This window comes from Aythya ferina (genome assembly GCF_964211825.1).
Source record: "Aythya ferina genome assembly, chromosome: 15".
Taxonomy (NCBI): Eukaryota; Metazoa; Chordata; class Aves; order Anseriformes; family Anatidae; genus Aythya; species Aythya ferina.
This window is the reverse complement of record NC_140314.1, coordinates 14,939,749-14,966,239: the sequence shown is the minus strand read 5'-3', so window position 1 is coordinate 14,966,239 and position 26,491 is coordinate 14,939,749. Positions and strand designations below refer to the sequence as shown.

General features: G+C 36.8%; 1 protein-coding gene across 35 annotated transcripts in view; it reads left to right on the top strand.

The window, feature by feature from the left end:
- The window catches only part of RBFOX1 (RNA binding fox-1 homolog 1), an 873,300-nt gene that overhangs the window by 390,968 nt on the left and 455,841 nt on the right, over nt 1-26,491 (top strand). The window contains exon 4 of one of the 35 annotated variants that reach the window (XM_084536950.1): nt 23,360-23,448. The exons of the other annotated variants lie outside the window; for them this stretch is intronic. Within the exon in view, the coding sequence (XP_084393076.1) occupies nt 23,360-23,448 (89 nt within the window). The remainder of the gene's footprint in view (nt 1-23,359; nt 23,449-26,491) is intronic. 35 annotated transcript variants of the gene reach the window in all.

Below are 26,491 nucleotides of genomic sequence, written 5' to 3'. Positions count from 1 at the left end.
TTTGAAGGGTGCACAGTGACAGGACAAGAAGCAATAGGCACACACTGAAACACAGGATTATCTGTCTGAGCATCAGGAAACAGTTCTTTCCTCTGAGGATGACTGAGCACAGCACAGGTTGCCCAGAGAGTTTGTGGAGTTTCCTTAGAGTGACTAAGTCCCAGTGTGACTAAGGTAAGGATGGTAGAAAATAGTGGATATAAATAAGACTGAATTCCTCAAAGAGCTTTATTATTATTGTTGTTGTTGTTGTTATTATTATTACTATTATTATTATTATTACTCCCTGGAGTGCCAGTGCATACTTAATGGTGGAAGCTTTCTTTTACTTTACATATTGCTAAATCTTGGAGTCTGAGAGAAAATATGAGCATGTGTTTCAGCAAATGGAGGTTTCCTGCTTCTGTAAGCATTAATCTCTGTGGCTGCTGACAAGGCCTGTGAACTGGCAGGTTCACTGACAGCTCACTGTGGTTGTGTGACAGCCTGTTTTTTTAGGTGGTATTCAAATGTGGACCAAATGCTTAATTCCTGGGGAGGAAGCTTAAGACACAGTATTAACTCTAAGTCCTAGAACTCTGAAGAAATTCCTGAGACAGGTTCATGCTTTCTCACAAGTGCCAGGTCCTGCAACTGGGAAGGGGCAACCCGGGCTATACATGTACATACAGACTGGGGGATGAGACACTGGAGAGCAGCCCTGCAGAGAGGGATCTGGGGGTTGTGGTTGACAGCAAGCTGAATATGAGCCAGCAGTGTGCCCTGCCATTCAGGAGGGCCAGCTGTACCCTGGGGTGCATCAAGCACAGCATCACTAGTTGGTCAAGGGAAGGGATTGTCCCGCTCTGCTCTGCGCTGGTGCAGCCCCACCTCAAGCACTGTGTGCAGTTCAGGGCACCACAGTAGAAAAAGGATGTAAAACTGTTGGAGAGTGTCCAGAGGAGGTCTACAAAAATGGTGAAGGGCCTAGAGGGGAAGATGTACAAGGAGTGGCTGAGGTCACTTGACCTGTTCAGCCTGGAAAAGAGGAGGCTGAGGGGAGACCTCATCGTGGCCTACAGCTTCCTCATGAGGTGAAGTGGAGGGGCAGGCACCGATCTCTTCTCTCTGGTGAGCAGCGATAGGATCTGAGGGAATGGAGTCAAGCTGCGACAGGGGAGGTTCAGGGTGAATATCCGTAAGAGGTTCTTCACTGAGAGGTGGTTGCACACTGGAACAGGCTCCCCAGGGGGGTAGTCACGGCACTAACCCTGTTGGAGTTTTAGAAGCATTTGGACTGTGCTCTTAGTCATATGGTCTGAATTCTTGGGTAGACCTGTGTAGTGCCAGGAGTTGGACTTGATGATCCCTATGGTTCCCTTCCAACTTGGGACATTCTATGATTCTTTTAGCTTTAGTGGGATCATTCGGTGGATCTTTTGGATGAACGGATGAACTGGAGTATAGTACTTGGGTTTTAGTCTAGTGAGACTTCTATTTTGCAAGTGCAATGGATAGCGCTAATGGAAAACTCATCATGAATGATATAGTGCACTTTTTAAAGAAGTACTATAAAAAAGGATGAGATATTTTAGGTACAATGTTCTGAAATTGTAAAATTATTTTCATATAAACTGTTCAGTCATATCTTGCTCAACAGTTGGTCTTATCTTATTTCATAAGTTAACCTGAAATATGTTGGTGGGAATTCTGTGAGGAGAGCTCCAGCTGCAGGAAGTGACATTCAGTTGTGGTATCATTTAATATGTCTTATCATGACTTCGAGTTAGACATGAAATTAAAGCTATGTCCATTAATAAAGGAAGAGACAGTGTAAGACTTGATACCATGACCTGTTCTCACCAAAAATAATGGCATTCCTAGAGTTTTCTTTCCCAAATTAATCTTTTGTGATTTTTTCTAGTCTGTCGTGCTATTATATTTTAAACTTCAATAGTATTTTTTTAATGTTTAATGGGAATTAGTTATTACAAATAAATAGAAACTCTTTTCAGTAGTATTGCATTGCAATTATTGAAAAACTGTCTAAATTACATGCTTAAAGAGCATACCGTATACAGTAAATATATCTAGTAGTTTTATATTGATTTTCTAATGACTTTGCTCCCAAGGCACCTAAGATTTTCCATGAAAAATAGAGAAAACTATATATTTTCATGTAAATTATTTTTCACACTTGGGAATCTAGTGTGGGTGAGACCTTTTTTTTTTTTAAGTCTTCCTTTTGAAAATTAAGTCACTTACAATTATTTATAGAAGCATATTAAATTACCTTGGCAGAGTATGAATAAGTGATATGGGTAAAAATCCGTAACAACAAAAAAGTACTTTTGAGAAGTAACATTTTTATGATATGATATTAAATGAACAGCGTTTTTGTATTCTAAGGAGTTTTGTAAATAACGGGCCACTTAATTGCAAAACTTTTTTTTTTCAGAAGGTTTAAAAATCTATCCGAGAGGATGAAATGACTGCAAGGTGTCAAAAAAAATATTTTTTTCCTTAAAAAAAAAAAGTGCTGACCACTTCAGATTTTTTCACTTTTAGAGAATCTTTTAACCTACTTGCATAACTAGTACATGAACAAATATGATACTAGTGGGTTGTTTTTGACTATTTATTGTTTTTGAGGTACAGAGAAAACAGTTGGAAATGACTATTTCAGAGTATTTCCTGTAGCTATACTATTTTACTGAAAGAATTTGCTCATACTCAATTAATTCAAAAATTAAAAGTAGAAGCTCTTATTATCCTGATCTATGTTTTAAAAATGTTACCACATGCCTTTTTGTATATAAATGTGTATGTACACATCTGTGGGGACAAGTTCTTTGCCTCATAAAAAAAAATCCCCTATTTGTTTTATGTTAGTTTTTGATATGCGGTTATTTGTTTTATATTAGCTTATGATATCTGCCACTTGCTCTCATGGTGATATTTTCTAATTTCACATTTATGCATCTTCAATGCATATGAACTGTGTTGCAGCAGATAGTTCTGTAAATGAGCTGTGTTTGAGGTATACTCTATACAGCATCTATCTAGCAAGTTTTGATTACATGAATAGGTGTCTGTATTTGACAGTCTCAATGGCATCTCAGAGTCGTTTCATTACATTTAGAAATACTATTTTACATGGACAAGTGTTACACATTAAATGACTTGCCACTTCTGTGCCCCGAAGTGTATATTTGCCAATTTTCACAATACTATTTTCAAACAAGATTTTGAAGACAAACATCAGACTATATTTTTCAGCCCATTAAGATTTCTCTTTTTCTAGGATTTTTCTTTTTCTTTTTTTTTTTAAACATTTCCTATGGTTGGACTGCATTTTCTTAGTTATTTGAAAGTATATTCTGATTCTCAATGTAGCGCAAGCAATCTTGAAAATACTGACCATGTTACATAATTACATGGACATATACGTCTCTTATATGCAAGGATTAGATAAAGTAAAATTTAGTGTTCATGTATATGTGTGAATATATATGTACGTGTAAATAGGTATGTATGTTTTTATAGTACAAAAACTTAGAAACTTAAATGAAATCCTATATAATACACCTCTGCATTTTAATGTTCATGAATTTGAACAACTCATGTCCAAGAATCTGAATTAAGGTATATATTTACAGGAAATGGAGGGGGATAATACTCTCAGGTTAGTCTGTTGCAAATATAGGAAAACATTCCTTACTAAAATAGGAGGCTTTTTGAAGAATCTCCAGCAGGGCAAACACAGAATTCTGGTCTGTCATGGTTAATAATCGCAGTGTATTTACTGGAGATGAGTGCTGGTAGTTCCATATTTTATTACATTTCTTTGAATTGACTGTTATGTTCCATCAGCCCTTTTTGTGTTGTTAGTCCCATTCTAGCACACGGGGAATGCCCGTAGAGCTGTCTTCATTCATCCTAACACACATCACATCATTATGATGAGAGGCCTAAGAACAGACTGATAAGAATGTGCCTTGTATACAGCTTCAAAGAATTTAGTTTTCAGAAGTTTTGTTCAAGTTTTACAAGAAGTGGCTATATATGAAGACAGTTCTTATTGTCAGTGGAAGATAGAAATATACAAAGGAAAGAAGGCTTTAAGGAGTTAAGAATTCGACAAATGGTTAAGAAGGTGGAAATTGAGTCCAGGGTGTTTCATACGTTTAGAAAGCAAGAAAGAACTTGGAGGCCATAGATTTCTGCGTGAAATTTAAGTTATAATTTGGAAAAATAGAAAGGAAGCAAGTAAGAAAATAGTATTTTATGCTCATTTGTAGATTCAGTGAAGTATGGTGCTATACTTTGCTGGGCTTACCTTTTTTATTTTATTAATAATCTGACTTACAAGGGATACAGTATAGTATTCCAATATTGTTAAACACTTATTTTAAACAGAGAGAGGAAGAGAGGTTTTATTATATATAAATATTATGAAATACAATACTATGTTTATTATATTTTAATATATTTTTCTCCATATCTTCCAAAGCTGGGGGAAAAAATGCCTTCACAAAGTTATTTAGGAAGGTCAAGGAATATTTTAGAGACAATAAGCAAGTGATCAACTTGCTGCTAACAGGTTTTCTCTTGCTATAAACATTTCCAGTTCTATCAAATCAAACAGCTGAAGTATCACAGAATCACAGAATTGTCTAGGTTGGAAGAGACCTCAAGATCATCGAGTCCAACCTCTGACCTAACACTAACAGTCCCCACTAAACCATATCACTAAGCTCTACACCTAAATATCTTTTAAAGACCTCCAGGAATGGTGACTCCACCACTTCCCTGGGCAGCCCATTCCAATGCCTAACAACCCTTTCAGTGAAGAAGTTCTTCCTAAGATCCAACCTAAAACTCCCCTGGCGCAACTTTAGCCCATTCCCCCTTGTCCTGTCACCAGGCACGTGGGAGAACAGACCAACCCCCACCTCGCTACAGCCTCCTTTAAGGTACCTGTAGAGAGCGATAAGGTCTCCCCTGAGCCTCCTTTTCTCCAGACTGAACAAGCCCAGCTCCTTCAGCCGCTCCTCATAAGACTTGTTCTCCAGACCCCTCACCAGTTTTGTTGCCCTTCTCTGAACTCACTCGAGCACCTCGATGTCCTTCTTGTAGTGAGGGGCCCAAAACTGAACGCAGTACTCGAGGTGCGGCCTCACCAGAGCCGAGTATAGGGGGACAATCGCTTCCCTAGCCCTGCTGGCCACACTGCTTCTTATACAAGCCAGGATGCTGTTGGCCTTCTTGGCCACCTGAGCACACTGCTGGCTCATATTCAGCCGACTATCAACCATCACTTCCAGGTCCTTCTCTGCCAGGCCTTGTTGAACTTCATGCAGTTGACCTCAGCCCATTGGTCCAGCCTATCCAGATCCTCCTGCAGAGCCTTCCTACCCTCGAGCACATCGACACATGCACCTATCTTGGTGTCATCTGCGAACTTACTGAGGGTGCACTCAATCCCCTTATCCAGATCATCGATAAAGATATTAAAGAGGACCGGCCCCAGTACCGAGCCCTGGGGAACGCCACTAGTGACTGGCCTCCAACTGGATTTGACTCCATTCACCACAACTCTTTGGGCCTGGCTATCCAGTCAGTTTTTAACCCAAGGAAGCGTACGCCAGTCCCAGCCACAAGCAGTTTCTTGAGGAGAATGCTGTGGGAAACGGTGTCAAAAGCCTTGCTGAAGTCAAGGTAGACCACATCCACAGCCTTTCCATCATCCACCAAGCGCATCACTTTATCGTAGAACGAGATCAGGTTCATCAAGTAGGACCCGCCTTTCATAAACCCATGCTGACTGGGCCTGATCACCTGGCTGCCCTGTAAGTGCCACGTGATGACACTCAAGATAATCTGCTCCATGAATTTCCCTGGCACTGAGGTCAAACTGACAGGCCTATAGTTTCCTGGGTCTGCCCTCTGGCCATTCTTGTAGATGGGCGTCACGTTTGCTAGCCTCCAGTAGACTGGGACCTCCCCCAATAGCCAGGATTGTTGATAAATGATGGAAAGCGGCTTGGCCAGCTCCTCCACCAGTTCTCTCAGTACCGTCGGGTGGATCCCATCTGGCCCCATCGACTTGCGTACATCCAAGTGCTGTAGCAGGTTGCCAAACATATCCTCATGGATAGTGAGGTATTTTCCAGAACAAAATGGGCCAGCTAGAAAACTACAGGAACAAAATAAGAATTGATGTTGTCAGAGCAGTAGTAGCTTGATTCAACTGATACTTAACCTTAGTAGGTGACAGGTATGGCAGATGTGAATGTGGAGCCTGGGAAACTATTTGGTGGAGCCCTGGTAGGTGACATGGTGCCAGGCTGAGCTATAACACCTGCTCAGGTCACAATTCTATCCACAGATTCAAAAAGGTTAAATATTTCTCTGAAGGCAGCCTGAATGAGTAGGGAACTAGGTATTTATCCAAAGGATAAAGTTAGTCCTATGTTTAAGTGAAATGTAACATACTACAGAATATCTAGTTCTTGTATGCCTTCAAAGGAAACATTTAATTTGATGCTGACAACTGTCAAATACATATGTAAAATTGGAGAAATTCTGTCCTGACTTAAGTAGAGCAATATATAAAACTAGCATGAAGTCAGAAAGATTAACTCTTTTTTCAATGGCATTTCAATGTGCTTTGTACTACATCAGCAGTAGACCTTTGCAGTATGCTTTCCGTCCTACTAGTTGGGAAGGAAAAGAAATTTCCCTCATCTGTACTAAATGGGATCCTTGCATCTTAAATTTTAACTAGGAAGAAAATAGGTAGAGTCAGGATAATCTCCAGAAGGTAAATGCATTTTTTCTTTCCTACTTCTGAAACCAGAGTTCTGACCTGCAGATAATTATTTTGAGGGATTTTGCTTGTTTTTGCTGGGAACAGAAAAGTAAGCTTCTCACTTTACTCACCAGAATATTAAGGATCTTTAGTGTTTGGAGATGCAGTCTTACATCAGATTGAAAATTATCCTGCTTACTTGTGAAATTATTAATCAGTTCCTATACTGTATGTCCTCAGTGTTGCAATGAATGATGACAGGCTGATTGGTTTTCCCATTCTACTTTACTCTATTTTGGATGTGAGTAATATGATCATATACTTACAAAATGAGACCTTGAGTCAGCTGGCTCTTTTAAGTGGATTTAAATAGACTGTCTCCTTAGAGAACTCCCCAAAGAAAGTTAAAAAGCTCTTACATATTTCAAATGACAGGTTCTATTAGAACCAAAACTAGAATATTTTTGAAATGGAGACTCAGAGTAAAAACATAATAAATAAAAGGGTTTTACATGCAACTCTTCTACTCTGTCCTTAGAGGCAGCTCCTTGCTTACAGACTTGGTTTCAGCTGGCGGCTTTCTAAGTTGCAGCAAACTCTGCCACGTTCACTGTGGCCCCTGTAAATTTCTGTTTGCCACCATTCTCAGTGTTGCTTTTTTTCTGTCTCTGTTTGAATGGTCGGTTCCTTGCTTCCCGCTGTCACCTTGTGCCTGCCTATTCTGAACTCTGCATCCTTTTCCCCAGTGAGTGTGCTTGGTAGTGCCCAAAGGAAGGAGCACTATTTCCTCTTCTGCAGGGGGATTCTACCTGATCCCATGGCTCTCTTTAAATTAACATAAATTGTAAAAACAATCAAGCATACATTTTGTCACAACACTTGTTTCTTTGCTTTTAATATCAAGAGCTACCTTGAAAAGCAGACCATATTTCCAATATAAAATTCAGTTCTATTCCAATATCAGTGAAGGTCCACTGCTCTAAATGTTGTTCTCAACTGTAATCCTTAAACGGTGTGTTCGTATTGCATAGTCGTATTTGGGGAGGGATAACATTTAGCAAGCTATCTTCATTTAAAATTTGGCATACTGTTTTGTATTGTCACTTTGGCTGCTGTTTGTTATTATTGTCACATGGCAGTGAAAGAATAGAACTCAGCTTTTTGAGATAACCTACTTTGTAATTTCCCTGGTTCGTCAATATGGCTTGTATCATATGTAAGAAGCATCAGGTTGTATCAGAAGTATACCTTTCCAAAGGCGTTCTCACTTCTTCTCAGATTACATGTAGTGCAGTGCCCTGTTAAATTGGTCTATTTCCCTTATAATAAATTATTTCACTGATGGATTAAATGTTTCACAAGATATAACTTATGTATATATATTTTTTTCTTTTTGGTCTCCTCTTTGGAGAAAAGAATATATAGCTACTAGGTGATATTATGAAGTTGCTGATGTAACTCAAAACTTCACACAATCAGTGTCATATGATGAAATTTGTTAATAATGACTGCTGCTGGTACTTCATTTTTATTTCACTTTCTGGTAGAAGTCATTCTTCATTCACTTTTACATATGTAAGCATAAAACAGAATAGATAAAATGCTGTTGGGTGTAACATGGTGATTTTAGCGGGGCTGTTAAGCAGGTACTATGCAGTGTATTAAATACTTGCATGTCGTGTTTTTCTGAAAGCAGCTTAGATAATGCTTTAAGACAAGGTGGTGTGGCATAAGACATTAACTTGTGGCAATGCACAGAATTTTAGTTTAAAAAAGTGAAACAAAATCAGAGTGAGTTAGTCAGCAATTTACTTCAGGCTTACAGAGGGCCCTGCATGGAGCAAAATACATTTTGGAAGATGAGAAGACATCTGTACTCTCTTCACTGTAGAGACAGCAGGGTTGCCTTAGGCATGCTGCACTGCCCAGGACCAAGGAGGAGGAAGGCAGAGCGGCTGCTCCTGCCGTGTTGCCCAGAGGGGCTGCGTTCTGTCAGTAGAGCTGTTCAGCCTTGGCCCTCTCTACCTGTTAAACAAGGATTTTTGTTCTGTCCTTGTGGGGATGAACGGCACATCACCATGTATAGCATGCGTAGCCATATTGTTCTGTGTTTTCATTGACCACATAATTACTGTCTTCTAAGTAATTTCACATAGTCCAAGACCCTTAACATGAGATTCACATTGAAATACTTAAAGAAAAGTGAAATCATTTATCCTCATTTTGTTAGCTTAGGGAAGACTATATTGTATTCTGAATAATGTAAACTCCTCATTGGAGAGATTCCTATTGTGATATGAATAAAACTCACTAAATCTTTACAGCATACTGGTTCACTACAGTAAAGGAATTTATCTTTCTGCAGTGATAATTACCTTAGATACAGCATTTTCCTGTTCATTTTTATCATCTTTTTAACTCTGACTTTGGTTTAAGAAATGCTTTTTTTATTTTGCTTAAAGAAGGTGGGATCGTTTTTAACTCTTAACCGTTTTCTAGAAAATCTCCCAGTATTTTCTGTGGCTCATTTGTTTATTTTGCCATTTTTGGATTTCCTTGCTGCTGTGAAAAAAAAATAGACTCAGAGTTCTATGGGAAAAATAATTTACTGTTGGTTTATAATTCTTTTAGTTATGATGTCTTCTCAGGATTCTTTGCAAATCTCCTATGAAATGTTGCTAGTTATTGTGCAATATTCACTGGTATACTGATAGAGCAGATTAAACACTTCCAAGGCTTAATCTTTCTTTTGGACATCTTAATGATGCAATGAAACAATGATCAGACCAAAGCTTTGCTGTTGGGATGTGACTGTAAATTAGCAGAAGAATCCTTTCTGCTACAAAAGGTAACTGTTTAGTGCTAGTGCTGTGACCATAAAAGCCATGCTCTTACCTCACTGCTGGAATAAATGGATGTTGTACCCTCCTGCTTCGTCTGCCATCTGGTACTGCACAGCAGCGAGGAATGAGGGACAAGAGTGGGAGCAGCAGCCCTGGGAGCACCCATGTCACAGAAGGAGTGCGAGGAGGAGCTCTAGGCACTGAAGCAGAGATTCCCCTGCAGCCCATGGAGATGCTTCCTGGAGGGGATACAGCTCTGGAGAGCCCATGCTGGAGCAAATATCTTCCTGAAGGACAGCAGCCCTTGGGAAGGGCCTGTGCTGGAGTGCGGCAAGGTGGGAGGAGGAAGGAGCAGCAGAGGGGAGCTGCTGTGGACTGACCACAGCTCCTATTCTCCCCCACTGGGCTGCTCAGGTAGAGGAGTTAGAAATGTAGGAGTGAAGCTGAACGTGCAGAAAGATGGGGGGAGGAAGGAGCAGGTGTTGTTTTAATTTAATTTCTATTTCTTTCTACCCAAATCTATTTTAAATGGCAGTAAATTTTCCCCGGGTTGAGTTTGGTTTGCCTGTAACTGTAATTTGCAAATGATCTACCTGCCTTCATCTCAACCCATGAGCTTGTCCATCTTATCTTCTCCCCTAGTCTCATTGAGGAGGGGAGTGAGTGACTGGGTGGGTGTTTGTCTGCTGGCCAAGGTTAACCACCATAGTGAGCTAGTGAGGTATTTGGAGTCACGAACAGGAGATACAGAAGACTATAATCAAACTCCATTACTTATATGCATGTATCAAGGTATGTCCTTTTCTTTCTGCAGAAAAGGAGTTTCACTAACCATTATAATGGAGTATTTTTCATTTGTTTCCTTTTGTCTTTCTTTTGTCTTCAAAACTCTCCTTAAAGCCATACATGGTATAGTAAAGAAATTGGTAAATCTTTCAAGGTGGTGATATATGTATATACGTTTTTTGGTCTGCTCTAATATAAATAAATGTGATGTTTATCTGTAGACTCTGTGAAGGGCTTTTGTTTTGTTCCAGAAGTATTTTGGGTTGATTGAAAGACATATGTAACATCACTGCAGACAGCAGAATATCCTTTGCCCTGGAGGCTTAGCAGAGATATTAGTGTGTTTCAGGTGGTTCAGATTGAAAGTGGAGCATGAATGATCAATGTTTCAACTGTGTCTTTATCATTAAAGTCATTTACATTTAAGAAGACGATCTCTCCCTCAGTTATTAATAATTTATCACAAGGAGGCAGTGTACTGGAGTATTGATTGCATATCTACTTGCTTTTGTGTAGTAAATATCCCCCTGGATTTAGCTGAAAAATCTCAACATAAACTTTTCACGGAAAGTTTGGTAGTTATTCTCTCCCTCCCCTCTTCACCCAGTCTTTGTGTGCGAACACTTCAAAAAGTAAGAATCTGCACAATGGAATAGCATGTGTCATTCTGACCAGCTAAATAGTTTGAACAAATTGCCACCTGTATTTTCTACATGCAAGGAAGACTCTCCACTCCCAAAGCTTAGTTTAGCAAATTGAAAAATAAAAAAAAAAAATAGTATGTTCCCAGAAATCAGGATATACAAAATATAAGCAAAGAATTCTGTAAGGAAAGGCATGAGATAGGTTTTAAGATATAAATATTGATATGTATAATAATTTACTGGCTATTGGTGAGTTCTACTTCCTAAATACAGTGTTTAATCAAAAGTCTTGCTGAAATAAGACAGTAAAAATTAGATTTGTCATGATTAAAGTTTACATATTTTACACTTTACATAGAGTTATGATATCAATGTATAGTCATATAACTATGCCTTATCCTCTTATTTTAGTGATTCCTATTAGGATATTTTAAATTTATTTTTAATTACAGTTCTTATCCATTATTCGTGCCAGTAATAAGTATCTCTAGTATCTCTAAATTGACTTAGATTACATGATAGGTTTTTTGTTGCTGTTTTTTGTTTGTTTTTGGAATTATGTAGGCAGAACTTTCTGTAATTAATATTTGTTAATATGTTGCAAAACTTATTTGTCCTGAGTTCCATTTTAAGTTTTTTTTTTTTCTCCAGTTAGTAGTAGCAATAGAAAAATTCATGATTCTTTCTCTTCTTTTGCTTCTACCCTAAGAAAAGTTGTCTTTTGAAATTAATGTGCAATTATTTTAGCAGAAGGAGTAGTATGAAATCAGAAATGCTCTGCTTTTATATTCTCATTGATGAGATATAGATTAGGAGCCAACTGTGGTAACACATTTCAAACTTAGATTTTGTATGGCAAGTGAGATAGCAAAGTAATTATGAAAAATAACTTTCCAGGAAATGGAGTTAGAAGAACAGGGAAATATTGATTTTTGATTTTTATATTTGATTTTGATAAATACAAATATTGATAAATATTTGATTTTTATAAATACAGTCTTCATAGATTCTAAATTGCTTTAAGATATAGTTGACAAATCTGTAAGATCCGTACTTAAATGTAAACTTCTTATGAACTACCGGTGTGTTCAGTGTTATATGTTAGTAGTGTATGCTTAGTATCATATTAAGCATACAATATTATAATAATATTGCTATATAAATATGCAGTTAGACTCTGATGTTGTATCTGAACATATATATATTACATACATATATATACACATAATAATGAAAGCTTATCTAAGTGTGGTATTCTGTGTTTGATATCTTAAAAATGATCATTACTGTATTTTTGTATCTGCTTTCAACAAAAGTATCCTTGAGTGTTCTGCTCCATGCTATTTGCAATGTTACGATAAGACTAAACAGAAAAGTTTTAAAAGTATGACAAGCATGATTCTTCTAGTTTACTTCAAAATTCACCATCTGCAAACATTGCATCCGTATCAGTGGATTATTTGAACAATAACAGAAGGTAACATAAATGCTGCAAATAGCAAAGAGAAATTCATGTTATTTACTTGTAGAATTTGAAAGTTTAGGTGTATGAATTTTTAAATATAATTTCACCCGTTATATCCATAGTGCATATCATTTAAGCCAAACAGTTATCAGTTAGTAATATTCTTCCTCCAAACAGGGAGTTCAACAGATTACATTAATTTATTTGGAGTACTTTTTGTTTATTTTTAATCCTATCTTTGTTTCTCAGTGTACTATGGGCATTTATATGGAATGAGGAAGAAATAATCTATAGGTATTCCTGTGGCTGCACAGAACCTGGCTGAATTGATATTTCGTTAATACTTGGTTTAATTCTCTCTAATCAACTTCTAAAACAAGGCTATGCTCTGGGGACAATGGGACCATACCTTGATTTGAAAATGTTTATTCAATCTGAAAATGGTATAACATGGTCTTTGTTGTGTATCTTCACTACTCATGGGAACCACCTGCTCTTCAAACCATAGTAGAACAAAACAATGTAGTTTATTTCCTCTAGTAGTATATTAGTCCTCCTTGGTCTCATGCCACAGTTGTCTAAGAGAAAGTTAACCTATTCTGATTTGGAGTAAGGACATTTCAAATATACATATACATATACATATATATATATGTATATATATTTCTGTGTGTGTCGTATATAATTTTTCCATGTTCTCTACACTGTATTCTTCACTTTCAACTAAGTTGTTTGTTGTTTTTGTGGTCAAATTCTTAGAATAGTAATTTGTTGTGCAAATGCGTAACTTGCCTCACATAGCTGTTAACTTTTGTCCAGTTAGTTTCTGATGTTTAAAATAATATGCATGTTATATTTTAATATAATAATAATATATATAAATAATAATATATAATATATAATAATATATCATATATATCATATATAAATAATAATATATAAAATTATAAATATATAATAAATAAATAAATAAATAAATAATATATATATATAAAATTATATAATAATTTTTGTCTTCCTCATCTTCCAGAATTATCTCATTTTTGTCTCATACACTTGATATTCATGTCCTATTTGGGTGCAGAATCTGCTGCCTCCTTAAAATATATTTTCACATTAACACAACAGATATTTTAGAAAACCATTTATTTTCACATGGAACTAGCAGGCAATCTTAATGTAATTAAAGAAATTCTGATTTGATTGTTTATAGGAGGATTATAATCATCTATAAAACTAGGGAAATACAGGTAGTTTCTGGGAGAAACAGGTAGCTACTGACTGACATCGAGACTGATTTAATGTTGTTTTTAGTGGCTAATACTAACATTTTAATTGTTTTATCCTTTATTCTGTTCACATGATCCAATGAACTCTGTATTTATATATAATAGTTAACAGCGGATGAATTTTTTTTTCCAGTGCAGTACATACAATATGCATATTAGACTAAATTAGCATACAATGTAAGTATTGACCAAATTAACATTTAAGTATCAACCTTTGGCATAAAGGTTGCCTTTTTCTGCTTCAGTTGACAGGTAGTCATTGTCTTCCCTGAAGTAACTTTGACACAGGAATATCAGGGATTAAATTCTAGTTGATCACTTGTAAATATTTCTCTCATTTCACTCACCTTTTTTTTTGAAATCCTAAACGATATCATCCTAAGTAGAAGCAGGTTTAAGTAATGGCCAGAAATCTAGCAATCGAAGCATATTTTGAACAACAAACCGTATACACTTCCTTAAAAACAATAAATAAAGATATTATTTGTATTTTGTTGTTGTTTGGCTCTGAATAGTGTCAATTAAATCACCTAATAATATTTTGAAAAATTTGCTATGTACAATTTAGCTAAGTGCAGGTTTTGCCATCATGAATTTCTGCAGTTGCCGGAGCATTAATAGACAATAGTAAAATTGCATGGCAGCTCCCCCAAAAAAGGACATCAAAGTATTTTCCAAACTTTAATGAAGTATTTCAAGCTAAAATCAATGTTGAAATTAAGTGATGTTGAAATTGAGCCATTTTCAAATTGCTAGAAAGCACTGGAAAAGGAGAAGGAATAGTAGTATGTATTTTTATACAGCTTCAGCAACACCAGCTACTCTAGTTTGTGAATTAACTTTATATTCAACATTTTGTCATGTACATTAGGTGTTATAGTGCATGAAATGAATACATAGTCACATACCAGTAGTTGCAGTTCCAAGTAATGATCGACAATACTGCCTCTAGCTAGCTAACACTTTTTCCTATGAAATATTTTCTGCATGACCACATCACATGGCAGCAGGCAGCTATGGAATTTATGAACTAGTTGGAGCTATCAGGGCTAGTGAGAAACCAATAGAGAAAGATGTATGTTAAAACAAACCAAAATATAAAAGAGGAGAGGAGAAGACTAAGAAAAAATGGCCAACCAGAAAAAGTTGTCAAAATGTCACATACATGTAGATATTTTAAACCAGCAGCCTAATGGCAGCGCAGATTCGTGTCTGTGTCCTGTTTTTATAATTATCACCTTTTCCTAAATATAGCGTCCAGCTGAGTGATTCCTTTAGCTAAAAATAACTAAAAAATGACTGTTATGACTGTTTTTTTGAAAATAATAATAATAATAAAAAAAACAGTCACAAAAAACAGTCATAAAAAGAATATTCCAGCTTTATGTCAGGTTAGAACCATGGTTTGTTTGCAAGACTGGGAGTTAGGAATGTTCAGATCATCTTAACAGGTGATGTTCTTTGTTGAAGTTGAGTCAATAAGGTTTAATTATTTTACAGAGACCTTAACTTTTCCCTCAAGTTGCAGTGACTTGAAATGAATCTCCACACAACACTCGTTATCCCTCAGTTAGAATACTGTACAGTTTTGAACTCAGCAGAAGTATAAAGAAGTTGATAGCTGAACCAAGATCAGCAAAGGGCCCTCAAGATGGACAGGGCAGGAACAGATACCCTGTGAGGGAACAGGGATTAGAAATTAGAAAGCTTTGGGGGGATCGAAGAACATCTCCTGCATACCTACAAGGAGATGAAGCAGACAGAGCCAGGCTCTCCACTGAGGTATGAGGCTAGAGGACGAGAGATGCCAGTTGGAACAAGGTAAGTTCAGCCTGGATATCAGAAATTCACTGGGAATTTTTGAACTCTGCTCAAAAACTTTGCTCTGTGATTTTTTTTCTTAAGTTATTTTATTTTTTAGCTCTGCTCAGACAAATGTACTTAAATATTCAAACGGAGGTGCATAAAGATAGTGCTAGGTCAACATGCAGATGACATGCACTATAAATAAAGGCAAATCTAATCTCCAACTCATAACGCTTCCGTAGATCCATGGTTTCCATTGCTTATCCTTTCCCTGTTGTTTTTTAGAAATTAGAAGCAGAGTTTAATGAAAACATGGTTTTGAATAACTTAATCTAAGAAAGTTTCTAAAGAATAGCTAGAGAAGAATTAAAAATAAACCTTGATTTATATTCTGGCCTATTATATTAAGATGTGTGCCTTAGCCTTGGCTAAGTCAGCCAAATCTTAGAAAATAAATTTCATGTAGGTCACAGTGTTGCTAAGTTATATGAATCTGAGCTAACTTTGGCTTATCTCATTTTAGTATACTTGATCCAAACAGAGATAATTAAAAGAAAAAAAAAATGTGAAGCTCCCTAATACCATTTAATATCACATCTATACTTGTCATATAAGTACAATGCCTGTCTCATTTTTATTCAAATAGCAATCAATCAAAATTGTCTTTTGACAGGATTTTGACTACTTCTTATAATAACTAATAGTTCTTTTTTACCGTTTCTCAGTGGGAAAAAAAAAAAAAAAAAAAAAAAAAAAAAGTAAGTGTGGGGGAGGGGGGCAGGGGAGGAATAGAAATGCTGAAAATAAATTTCAATTTTTACCCTTGAAATGACTAAGGAATTTTAAATGCCTGTTAATTTTCATATAAAACTGCAAACTGGGAAGGCCAGCTGCGTAGTCATCCACATAGGTTTTATAGGAGCTACACATACAATTCAGCCCTAGAATTCCAAGGTTAAAAGGCACAACCAAATCCAATAATGCAGGATGTTGAAGAATATAAAGATAGAGCATGGCAATCTGGTATCACAGTTGCATGGCACTGTGGTTGGCCGCTGTTCTGCTGATTCCACTGTGTGAGAATCAATCAATCAGAACTTGCATTTTGTGTGCATGCGTTGTCAAGTGTCATTTGCACTAGCATTTATAGGTTTCACTCCTCTGTAGTGTATTAACAGAATCTAAAAACCTGAGTTAATCTCTTATATTGGAACCTGAGGAATCTCATTTAAAGTTAATTGGTGCATTAGCTAAAACTACAGCTGTGTCCCATAATATATATTTATATATTTTCACAAAAACATGAATGCAGTTATTAGAACCAGGCGTTTAGACCCTTAGACCAGCATCCAGAACATCCTAGAGGAGGTATCCTAAAACCATGTAACGCTTCTTGCAATCATTCACAAAGAGCATGCTGGAAGTGAGTTAAGTGCTTTATTTAAATACATGGTGCTTCAGCACCCTGGAGAAGAAGAGACTGGCTGTCCTGGAGGGTGCAGGGCATATTTGTCCTCTTCTGCTCTTCATATGAACAAGAGATGAAATTGCTCTTTCCCAGTTTCCACATGAATCATAAGCATCAATTAATTTTATTGGCTTGTACTAAAATACAACAATGGTAGCAAAAACTAGGTGAATCAAGCATATGATCATAACTGTGTCTCCTTCACTGCTTGTGAAAGCAGACATGCTGCTGGGAGTTGACTGATGGAGAAAATGGTCAGAAATAAACCTAGAATATATTTCCCATTTTTATGATGATTTCATCACTCTGTCCTGGTAGAATCTTATTCCTTTTCAATACTGAATGACGTTATTATCCCTTTTATACATTTAGAGGGATTTTTAAAAACATATTTTGATGCTGTTTCAGTGTATTTGTCAGCATACACTCTTTATATGGTAACCATGCATTCACTGAAGATGCAGCATTGGTAATTTCAGTAAAGCTGTATTTTAAATCATAACTCTCTCTGCTTTGTGTTAAAAGAGAGGAAACTTTTAACACTTAACATTTGCAAAATGGCCAAAGGTACTAATGTTTCAGTTAGATAAAACACTACTATTTAATGGTAATCAGGGCAATGTCTTCTGCAGTGTTCTCTGCCAAATGTTTTCTGTTTCATTAAATGACAATGAATCGTTCTTGTGCTATGGACTTTTTCTTTCTATTTTTGTAGATTCAGAGGAAACAAGATAATAAATCTAGTGATTGCACAGAAAGGAATGTTTCAAGAAGTGAAAGAACCTCCTAATGGTGTTTGCAAATGGTATTTCTCCATGGAACTCAGAACATTGCTTTTTCTGTGTTTTGCTTTTGTTCTGATTGTGTTTATTAGAAGGAACAAAAGGGACACCTTTAAAAATAAAGCCAAATCTTTAATTGTAATAACTCTTTTAAGAATAGATGAAATTACTGATACACATTGCACTCAAAGGGTTTTTAATATTGCACACAAGTGATAATGGACTCAAAAAAAAAGGTTGAAAAGACGGATTACAAAACTAGCAATAAATCAATCAAATGGTTCTGGTAATATGTCTCATATCCGCAGTGTATGATGTTTAGTTTATGATATCTTAAGATCTCAAAAGCTGATATATTCTTCCAGTAATCAGTGTTCTGATCCATTAGTTTTTACAATGTAGAGAGATGTAACTGTTTTTACATAAATTATTAGTATTATAAAATCACACTTGCCATTCAAGACAAAACCAAGAATTAAAAAAATATATATACTATAATTTAAAGACAAAAGACAAAAGAAAGCCAAGAATTTAAAAATAATAATAATTTAACTATAGGATACACTGTACACTGCATCAACTGCACACTTGTGCATGTTATTCAGTGGAAGTCTTTATTACACTTACTTTATTTTTTATTTTTTTATTTTTTATTTTTTATTTTTTGTCTAATACATAGCCTGAACAAGTCTATATTCAGCCATTATAAATATCTTGCTATTTTCTATGGTATGGAGATTGGTACATAATATTGGCATTTTTACAGAACGTAAGAGACAGGAGCAAACCACCCCAAAATATATATATTCTGAAGCAGAATATGTTTTTTATATTTTATTAATATATCTTAAGTATTTAGAGTAGAAACACGTCAGAAATAATTGTACAAGATTGCATCTGAATGTTAATAATAATGACTTTGAAGGCAAAGGAACTTTTAGCATCGAAGTTGGTAAGATTAAGTTTTCATCAGGCATTCGTCAAATTAAAAGTATTGCTAAATCACTGGATTCAAACTCATGAAAATATCCACATAACAACAAACCAATCCAAAACTCTTGTATGTACTTTTAGACTCTACATGTGCAGTTCAATGAAAAAGTATAAAAAATTATGGATTATGGCTTTTAATCAATCCAAAAAACATAATTTTGGTTTTATTAGACTTTTGTGGAGTAGTAAACTCTGACACTGTGAACTTTTCCTAACATTGCTTTTTTTTTTTTTTGTTTGTTTGTTTGTTTGTTTGTTTTAAATCAAAATGTAAGGTTTGTCAGTTTGGGTGCCTAATGTGATATTTACAGTCCTTTTCACATGTAAGTGGCAGGTGGCAGTTGGCCTCTCTGAAAGCAAAGATGTGAACTATGTAAAGCTTGATAGATGTCAGTCAGTGCTCTAAATGTGATTGGGAAGTGAGCTGGATGTTTGTGAAACTGTGGTATATGTTGAACATATGCTGATTCTCATGAAAGGCATGTAGTACTCTAAGTCTGTGACTGAAACCAATTCATTCTCAAGCCCTAGCCATATGGAAAGACTGCAGGAAAGTTCGGAGCTAAAATCAGGACAGCTGTGTTCTTGGAGCTTCACTGATGATAAAATTGTTGTTGGACAAAGACATTTTCTATTCTGGGAATATAGATGCAAATGGATGTGTAACTTTTTTGTATTCATTCAAACTAAATAAAGAATATAAAGGATAAGGGCAACCTTACCTTATCAGATCTCTAAACTGATGTTTACTGCAACTGTTAACTCTCTAATATTATCTTTTACTTGTCTGCACTCTTTTATTTCTCTTGCACTCTGATATGCTTTTGCTGCCATCTCCCTCTGCTCTGTCCATCCACGCAAGTCGATAAACACAGTTTCCAAGTCATGTAGCCAAGGTAACATGCTGTCTATCAGTGATCTGGTACAGCTGGAGAAACTCGAGTTGTGTCTCTGTGCTGCTCCTCCCAGCTCTTACTTCACTGAGCCCTTTTTTGAGGTAAGGTGTAGGGTGGGCAGAGCTGAGGCCAAATCTGAAAGCAGCACCAAACAGCTGGGGAGAGATTTGGGAACTGGTACATATCATTCTGGTTAGGGCCAGGGGGTATATGGCCCCCTTCTTCCCCTGCTTTAAACCCAGACTAGTGCTAGTGCTGGTGTCATTGTGGCACCGCTTTTTTTTTTCTTTTTTTTTTTTTTTTCTTTTTTTTTCTTTTTTTTTTTTTTTTCTTTCTTCTCAGTTCTAGGCATATGTTGTAGTGTATTGTATGACCCCTCGCTACAAGAAGGACATTGAAGTGCTTGAGTGAGTCCAAAGAAGGTCAACCAAGCTGGTGAGGGGTCTGGAGAACAAGTCCTAAGAGGAGTGGCTGGGGGAGCTGGGATTGTTCAGTCTGGAAAAGAGAAGTCTTAGGGGTGACCTTATTGCACTCTACAGGTACCTTAAAGGAGGCTGTAGCGAGATGAGGGGTTGGTCTATTCTCCCATGTGCCTGGTGACAGGACGAGGGGGAATGGGCTAAAGTTGCGCCAGGGGAGGTTTAGATTGGATCTTAGGAAGAACTTCTTTACCGAAAGGGTTGTTAGGCATTGGAATGGGCTGCCCAGGGAAGTGGTGGAGTCACCATTCCTGGAGGTCTTTAAAAGATATTTAGATGTAGAGCTTAGTGATATGGTTTAGTGGAGGACTGGTTAGTGGTAGGTCAGAGGTTGGACTCGATGATCTTGAGGTCTCTTCCAACCTAGATGATTCTGTGATTCTGTATAACTCCACATGTATATTGACATCTTTTTGCTTGTTAGATTGCTTTGTGGTACCTTAATACTTGGGAAAGGCTTCAAGCAAAACTTAAATGCTTAAATGAGGCCTGTAGTGTGCACTGGTAGAAAGGAGGTGTTTCTCTGTCACATACTCGTAATGAAAATGTTTTGAGCTAGAAATTGGTTCATATTCTAAAATGTAATTAGTGTTTTTGTTTCAGTTTGGTTACTGGCTGAATATTAAGCTGAATTGAAACTAGCAAAAAGTAGATTAAATTAGTAATTGGGTTCATACAAGTGAAATGTGTTTATATGTTGTTACTGTTGTTTTCAAATTGCCTTGTTCACCTTTTGCTTGTTTGTTTTTGTTTTAGTAAGTTGGTAATAACATGGTCAAAGGGAGGCAGTAGTGGTGCAGCTGCAATGTATTCTTTTGGTACTAGTTTACCAAAAAAAAATATTTGAAAAAAAAAAGTTAACTTAATATGTAAAGCTACAAAAGTAGTGCCACAGCATTTTTTCCAGTAAGCTTGGCACTCTTTGCTGAGTTTTGCACTATACAGCCATTAGTAGGCTGGTCAATGCATTGCTTTATGAGGCAATTATTTCAGCATACTCTATTCAAAATACACATTAGAACTTAACCTTCTGAATCCTGAAGTAGCATTTTTATCACCCAACATTAGAAAAGAGTTGGAGTCAGCAATTTTCCTTTTCTTTTTATGATCTGGTATCATTAATAAAGCATTGGGCTAGTAGCTTCTTACAGTTCTCCAGGATAATTTGTGACACAAAAGGTGCTACTCTGATACATTTGTCTGTTAACTTATTCAATAACAGGGAAAACACAAAAATTGTTTAAAAAATAAAAATGACTAAGGTGGGAAAAGAGCTCTTGAAACAAACTTAGGACTGATATACAGCATATTAGGCCTTCTGCTACTGGATATACACAAGTAGAAATGGGAAGTTAATATGGAATTTCTAATTAGGGTCACATACTAATGAACTCCCTCTTCATGTTAGTTTTATGCCGCTTCAGAAATTCTGTATCATATGCTTAAAAATTTATGGCTAGAAACATTAATGAAAATGAGGCGTGAATTGGAAATTGTACTATTATGGAGATGAGTGTGGCCGTGGCTAGTCTGATTTCTAAGGAGGGATCCTTTTATTGCCATTTTTTTTGAGGGATGAGAAATGATACAAGTAAAATTAATGGCTAGACATATTCTTTGCCCTGACTTAGCTGGCATTATTATATTTAAAGTTACAAAAGATGGATTTAATAAAATTTTGAACTAATTATAAGGAGAATTTTAATAGTAATTGACAGTATTCTTTAAGAATAAAACCTGTAAATTCGCTGAAGTGCTAAATTAATGTAGTAAAATCCACGTTTTTATAAGCTTATACATATGCTTATATATAACATGCACAGCTCTGTATATAAATGTGGACACCCTTACGTGAAGTGAACATATTTATATTGACTTTGTTGCTAAGGGCTGTCTTCTTTTCTTGATGTTTGACAGCACAATTGCTCTTAAATTCTGTGGATTAATGTTTGAGCCAGAACTGGCATTTTAGTCTCAGGTATCTTGTAAAAATCAATTGGGCTTGCTATTTAAAATGTCAAAACCCCAAACACTATCTGTTGTATTGTTTCTTTTGGTCCCACTAAAATTATCATGCAATCTTCTATAAAATATATTGAAAACATCTGGTAGTCTGTCTAGTTGGAATTGCCTTTGGAAATAGTCTAGTAACTTTTGACAGCTTAACTTTACAAGGATATTGATTTCACTGTGGTTTTATCATGGAAAACTGATGAATGGTCAAAAGCTGGAAGTGATGTAAAACTAGGTTTATAGTTTTTATATGAAATGCATGTAATAAAGTAGGTTTATAAAACATAGTAAGGTATACCCTTGTGAGAACATTAGAGTTCAAAAAGAATTTTGCAGCACCCTTTTGTTGTAGATTACTTGGCCTAGGGACACTAAAAACATTTCAAAGCTTACTAGAGATGAACAAAGAAAGGAACATATTAAAAGCAGTAACATACATTGCTAATAATTATGTGATATTTGTGAGAATATAAGCTTGAATAGAGCACTGCTTTATGACTATATTTTTTTTCCTTTTGAAATATGCCATTAATACTATACAGAAACCAATATGGGAAAAATATTGTTTCCTTATTCCAATAACAAGGAAAAACAGACAACAGAAACAAGTAACTGAAGGGGCATATAACATGGGAAACAGAAACTGCAATTTGGATGGAGAAATGTGTTTTTTGTAGAACTGAAGAACCAAATAGGAAGAATTAGAAACAACATTGGCTGTCTGTGTTCCACTGACTGCAATAACAGAAAGTAAGGATAGTATAGGAAATAAAATTGATTTCTTTCTGGAGAACATAATTACCTCACTGGCCAATTAAATATAAACACAATGAGACAGTGTTGAAGTAGAAACACTCGTATCAGTTCTACAGAACAACACATGAGTGTGTGTCTAAAATCCCCTGAAGGTCTGAGGTGTGTGTTAATCTAGAGTCTGATTAGGTCCTATTCTGTGAGGGGATGTGAGCGACAGATGATGTAGGGTTCCTTTTGGATCTCAATAAGAAAAGCCCGGCAACAAATGGCTTAATAAAATAGCTGTTTTAATAAGACAGAATAAAAAGAACAATATAGATACTGAGTAAATCTTACGTCCCTTCAGATGCTGGGAACCCCATGTTCATGTGGCATTGGATGGCCTCTGGATGGATTTTTCCACAACACTTGCGCAGATCCTGTCCATGGAGAGAGGTTCTTCTTTTTTTGGTCATTCTAGCTATCATATCATTTCCTTACAAGAAAGTAGCTATTTTTAAAGGATGTTCATATGAGAATGTCTTGCTGCACTGTCTTGCTCAGCTTGCACAAAGCGAGGCCGGGCAGGCAGTGTTCTCTGTCAGGAATGGGGTGGGAGCTGCCCATGGCTCTGAGCTGCCTGGATCTGATCCCTGTCTGCAGGGGACCTGTGCCGCATAGCACAGCCTGAAGGCCGTGCTGGATGTGCAACAAGTACAGCATTGCACAGGCCTGCACCTGCTCAGGTCAACAGATACAAGGATCACCAGCTCCTTGATGTACAGTGGTCACCCTGTCTCAGGTTCGCTACAGGTATCAGTACTGGATTCAGACTGTGTAAAGGCTAATGTCAGTCTCAGACAACTCTCCTTGAATGCTGAAGATGGATGCAATGAAATGAGAGCAATTACTGAGCTGTTTCTGAAGATTCAGTTAACCCTGCTCAATTGCCAGTCCTCCAGAATAGATGCTGTACTCCTTCAGAAATGTCATCAGTTCAAACTATTACAGGGAAAAAAAAAAAAAAAGAGAGAAAAAAAAAAGAGGAAAAAAGGAGGAGGAATAAAAAATATGTAATTGGAAAATTCTATATTATAGATGAGATTAGCAAAGCTGTCTCACACTCCTCTCCCACCCACAATTAACACTGGCAATTGTGGAATTTATTAACAAAAAAAAAAGTCTCTGTACAATTCTTTAAATATTCTATGTTTATTGTGACGAAAACAACAGCAACAATAACATCAATAACAAAACAACTTTGATCAAGATATCTTGAGCAAAGATAAGGCTATCATGTAGATTAGCATCCAGACCTTGGTGTAATGTTTGGGAATGATGTGGGCCGACTGGAGAGAATTCAGAGAAGCACAATGATGGTAAGCAGAGCATATCCTACAAAATACGATAGGGAGGAAAGAGGGAACCAGTCCATCTTTCTAATTCCTCCATGCCACTATGTGATGAAAATATTTCCCTTCTCACACCTCTCTTTCAGGCAGTGTTTATTGTCTGTTCCATGTTCCCTTTTATAAGAACAGCTCTGTACCTTCATTAGCCTTTCTGCTTCTGATTTGCATTCTCATTAAATGAGGTACAGCAAATGAGTGACTTGTTGAAGGCTGCACTGGGAACTCAAGTCTCCAGAGTTTTTCACGAGTGTAGTAATCACTAAACCATTATTCTCTAAGAATATAAGAGAAGCCTTAAAAAGATTAAAATATATATAAAAAAATATATATATAAAATATATATATATAATATATTTATAAAGAAAAAAAGAAAGTTGCCTCACCCTAACTAAAAGGACAGTATTCCTTCTAGGGAGAAAGAATTTTTAAGAGATGCAACTGTAAATGGAAAAAGGAACAGAACATGAATCTTATTGTAACCTTCTATGTTCTTCAGTCGCTATCTTTGACGTAGGGTCACAGGATCACAGAATGGTTTACGTTGGAATGGGCTTCAGTTCCATTTGCTGCCCCTGCCCCAGCAGGACCACCTCGAGCAGGGGGCCCAGGCCTGTGTCCAGGTGGCTTTGGGAGATCTCCAAGGAGGAGATTCCACAGCCTCTGTGGGCAACCTGGGCCAGGGTTCAGTCATCCTCACAGGAAATAAGTGTTTCCTGATGTTCAGACAGATCCTCCTGTGTCGAATTTGTTGCTTCTGTTGCGCCTGTTGCTTCTTGTTCTGAAACTGAGCACCACTTAAAAGACCTGTCTCTGTCTTCTGTGTACCCTTTTTTCTCCAGACTGAACAGGACGAGCTCTCTCATCCTCTCCTAATAGGAGAGATGCCACAGCACCTTCATCATCTCTGTGGCCCTGTGTTAGACTATCTTCAGTATGTCCAGATCTCTCTCATAATCTCAGAAACCATTAGAAAAAACTATGGAATGAGGTAGGCCTTTTTACCAATGAGTAGAAATGGCCTTTCTACCTTGCCTATCTCATACCCAGGGATTCCATAGGATCCCCTGAGGTACCTGAGTCTGATTAATAATTTTATGCTGGGAAATTATACTTCCAAGTGTACATGTTCTCTTCCAGAATCTGGGCAATATTTTCCGGGCCCACCTGTCCCCACATAACCACCAAAATCTGGTAGGGGCCAGGCATATGGGTATGCTGCTCATGGCCTTACTCTTCATCTGAACTGTATGATTAAGGTAAATTCCTTTGAGGGTTACGTCCAAATCCTTTAACCCCAATTTGGCTATTGTTTGGATGGATGATTCTTCTTGCAGATTTCTAATAGTACAATTTATACTGATCACATTAAAACTTCCAAAGTGGGGAGCAAAACTGCAGGTTCCCATTGACTTGCTCTTACATCCCTCTAGGAATATTCCTCTATTTAGAACTTGGAGGGTAAATCTGGGTCCCTTTCCTTCATCTATCACATTTTCTTTACACTGTAACTGAGACATGTTCCCAGCCTTCCACATATTGACACCTGTGGCATTACTGATCAAAGTCCAATTTGAGGTCATAACTGTAAAGCGGTATTTCTCAGTCTCCCCTTGGCATGGCCATGCAGACCCAACAGTTTTTGGCTCCAGTCAAATTGACTCACATAAATGTCAATTTAAAGTAGTAATTGGTTTCCCATGAGAGAGTAGAACCTAACCATAGGCTGAATAAACCCCATATTATTGTCCATCTTTTCGCTGAATCCAGAGTTTCAGCGGTCCTGCAGGTGCTGACTCTGATCATGGTTTAGATGCCCTCTTTATTCTGGTGTGATGTATCCATGATTCTTGTTCCTTAATCTTGACTGCTGTGTAAGTAGTCAATAACACCTGGAATGGGCCTTCCTATTTTGGTTCCAAAGGTGAATCTGAAAGATATCTAACATATACATAAGCCTCAGGTTCAATATTGTGCACCCCATCAAGATCTTGGGCCCTAGTTCCTAGGACCAGCTTCGTGACTTCCCAAAGCTGTTTCTGCAGGTTTATTATATAATCTGACAATATCTTGCTGCCAGCCTGAGTTGA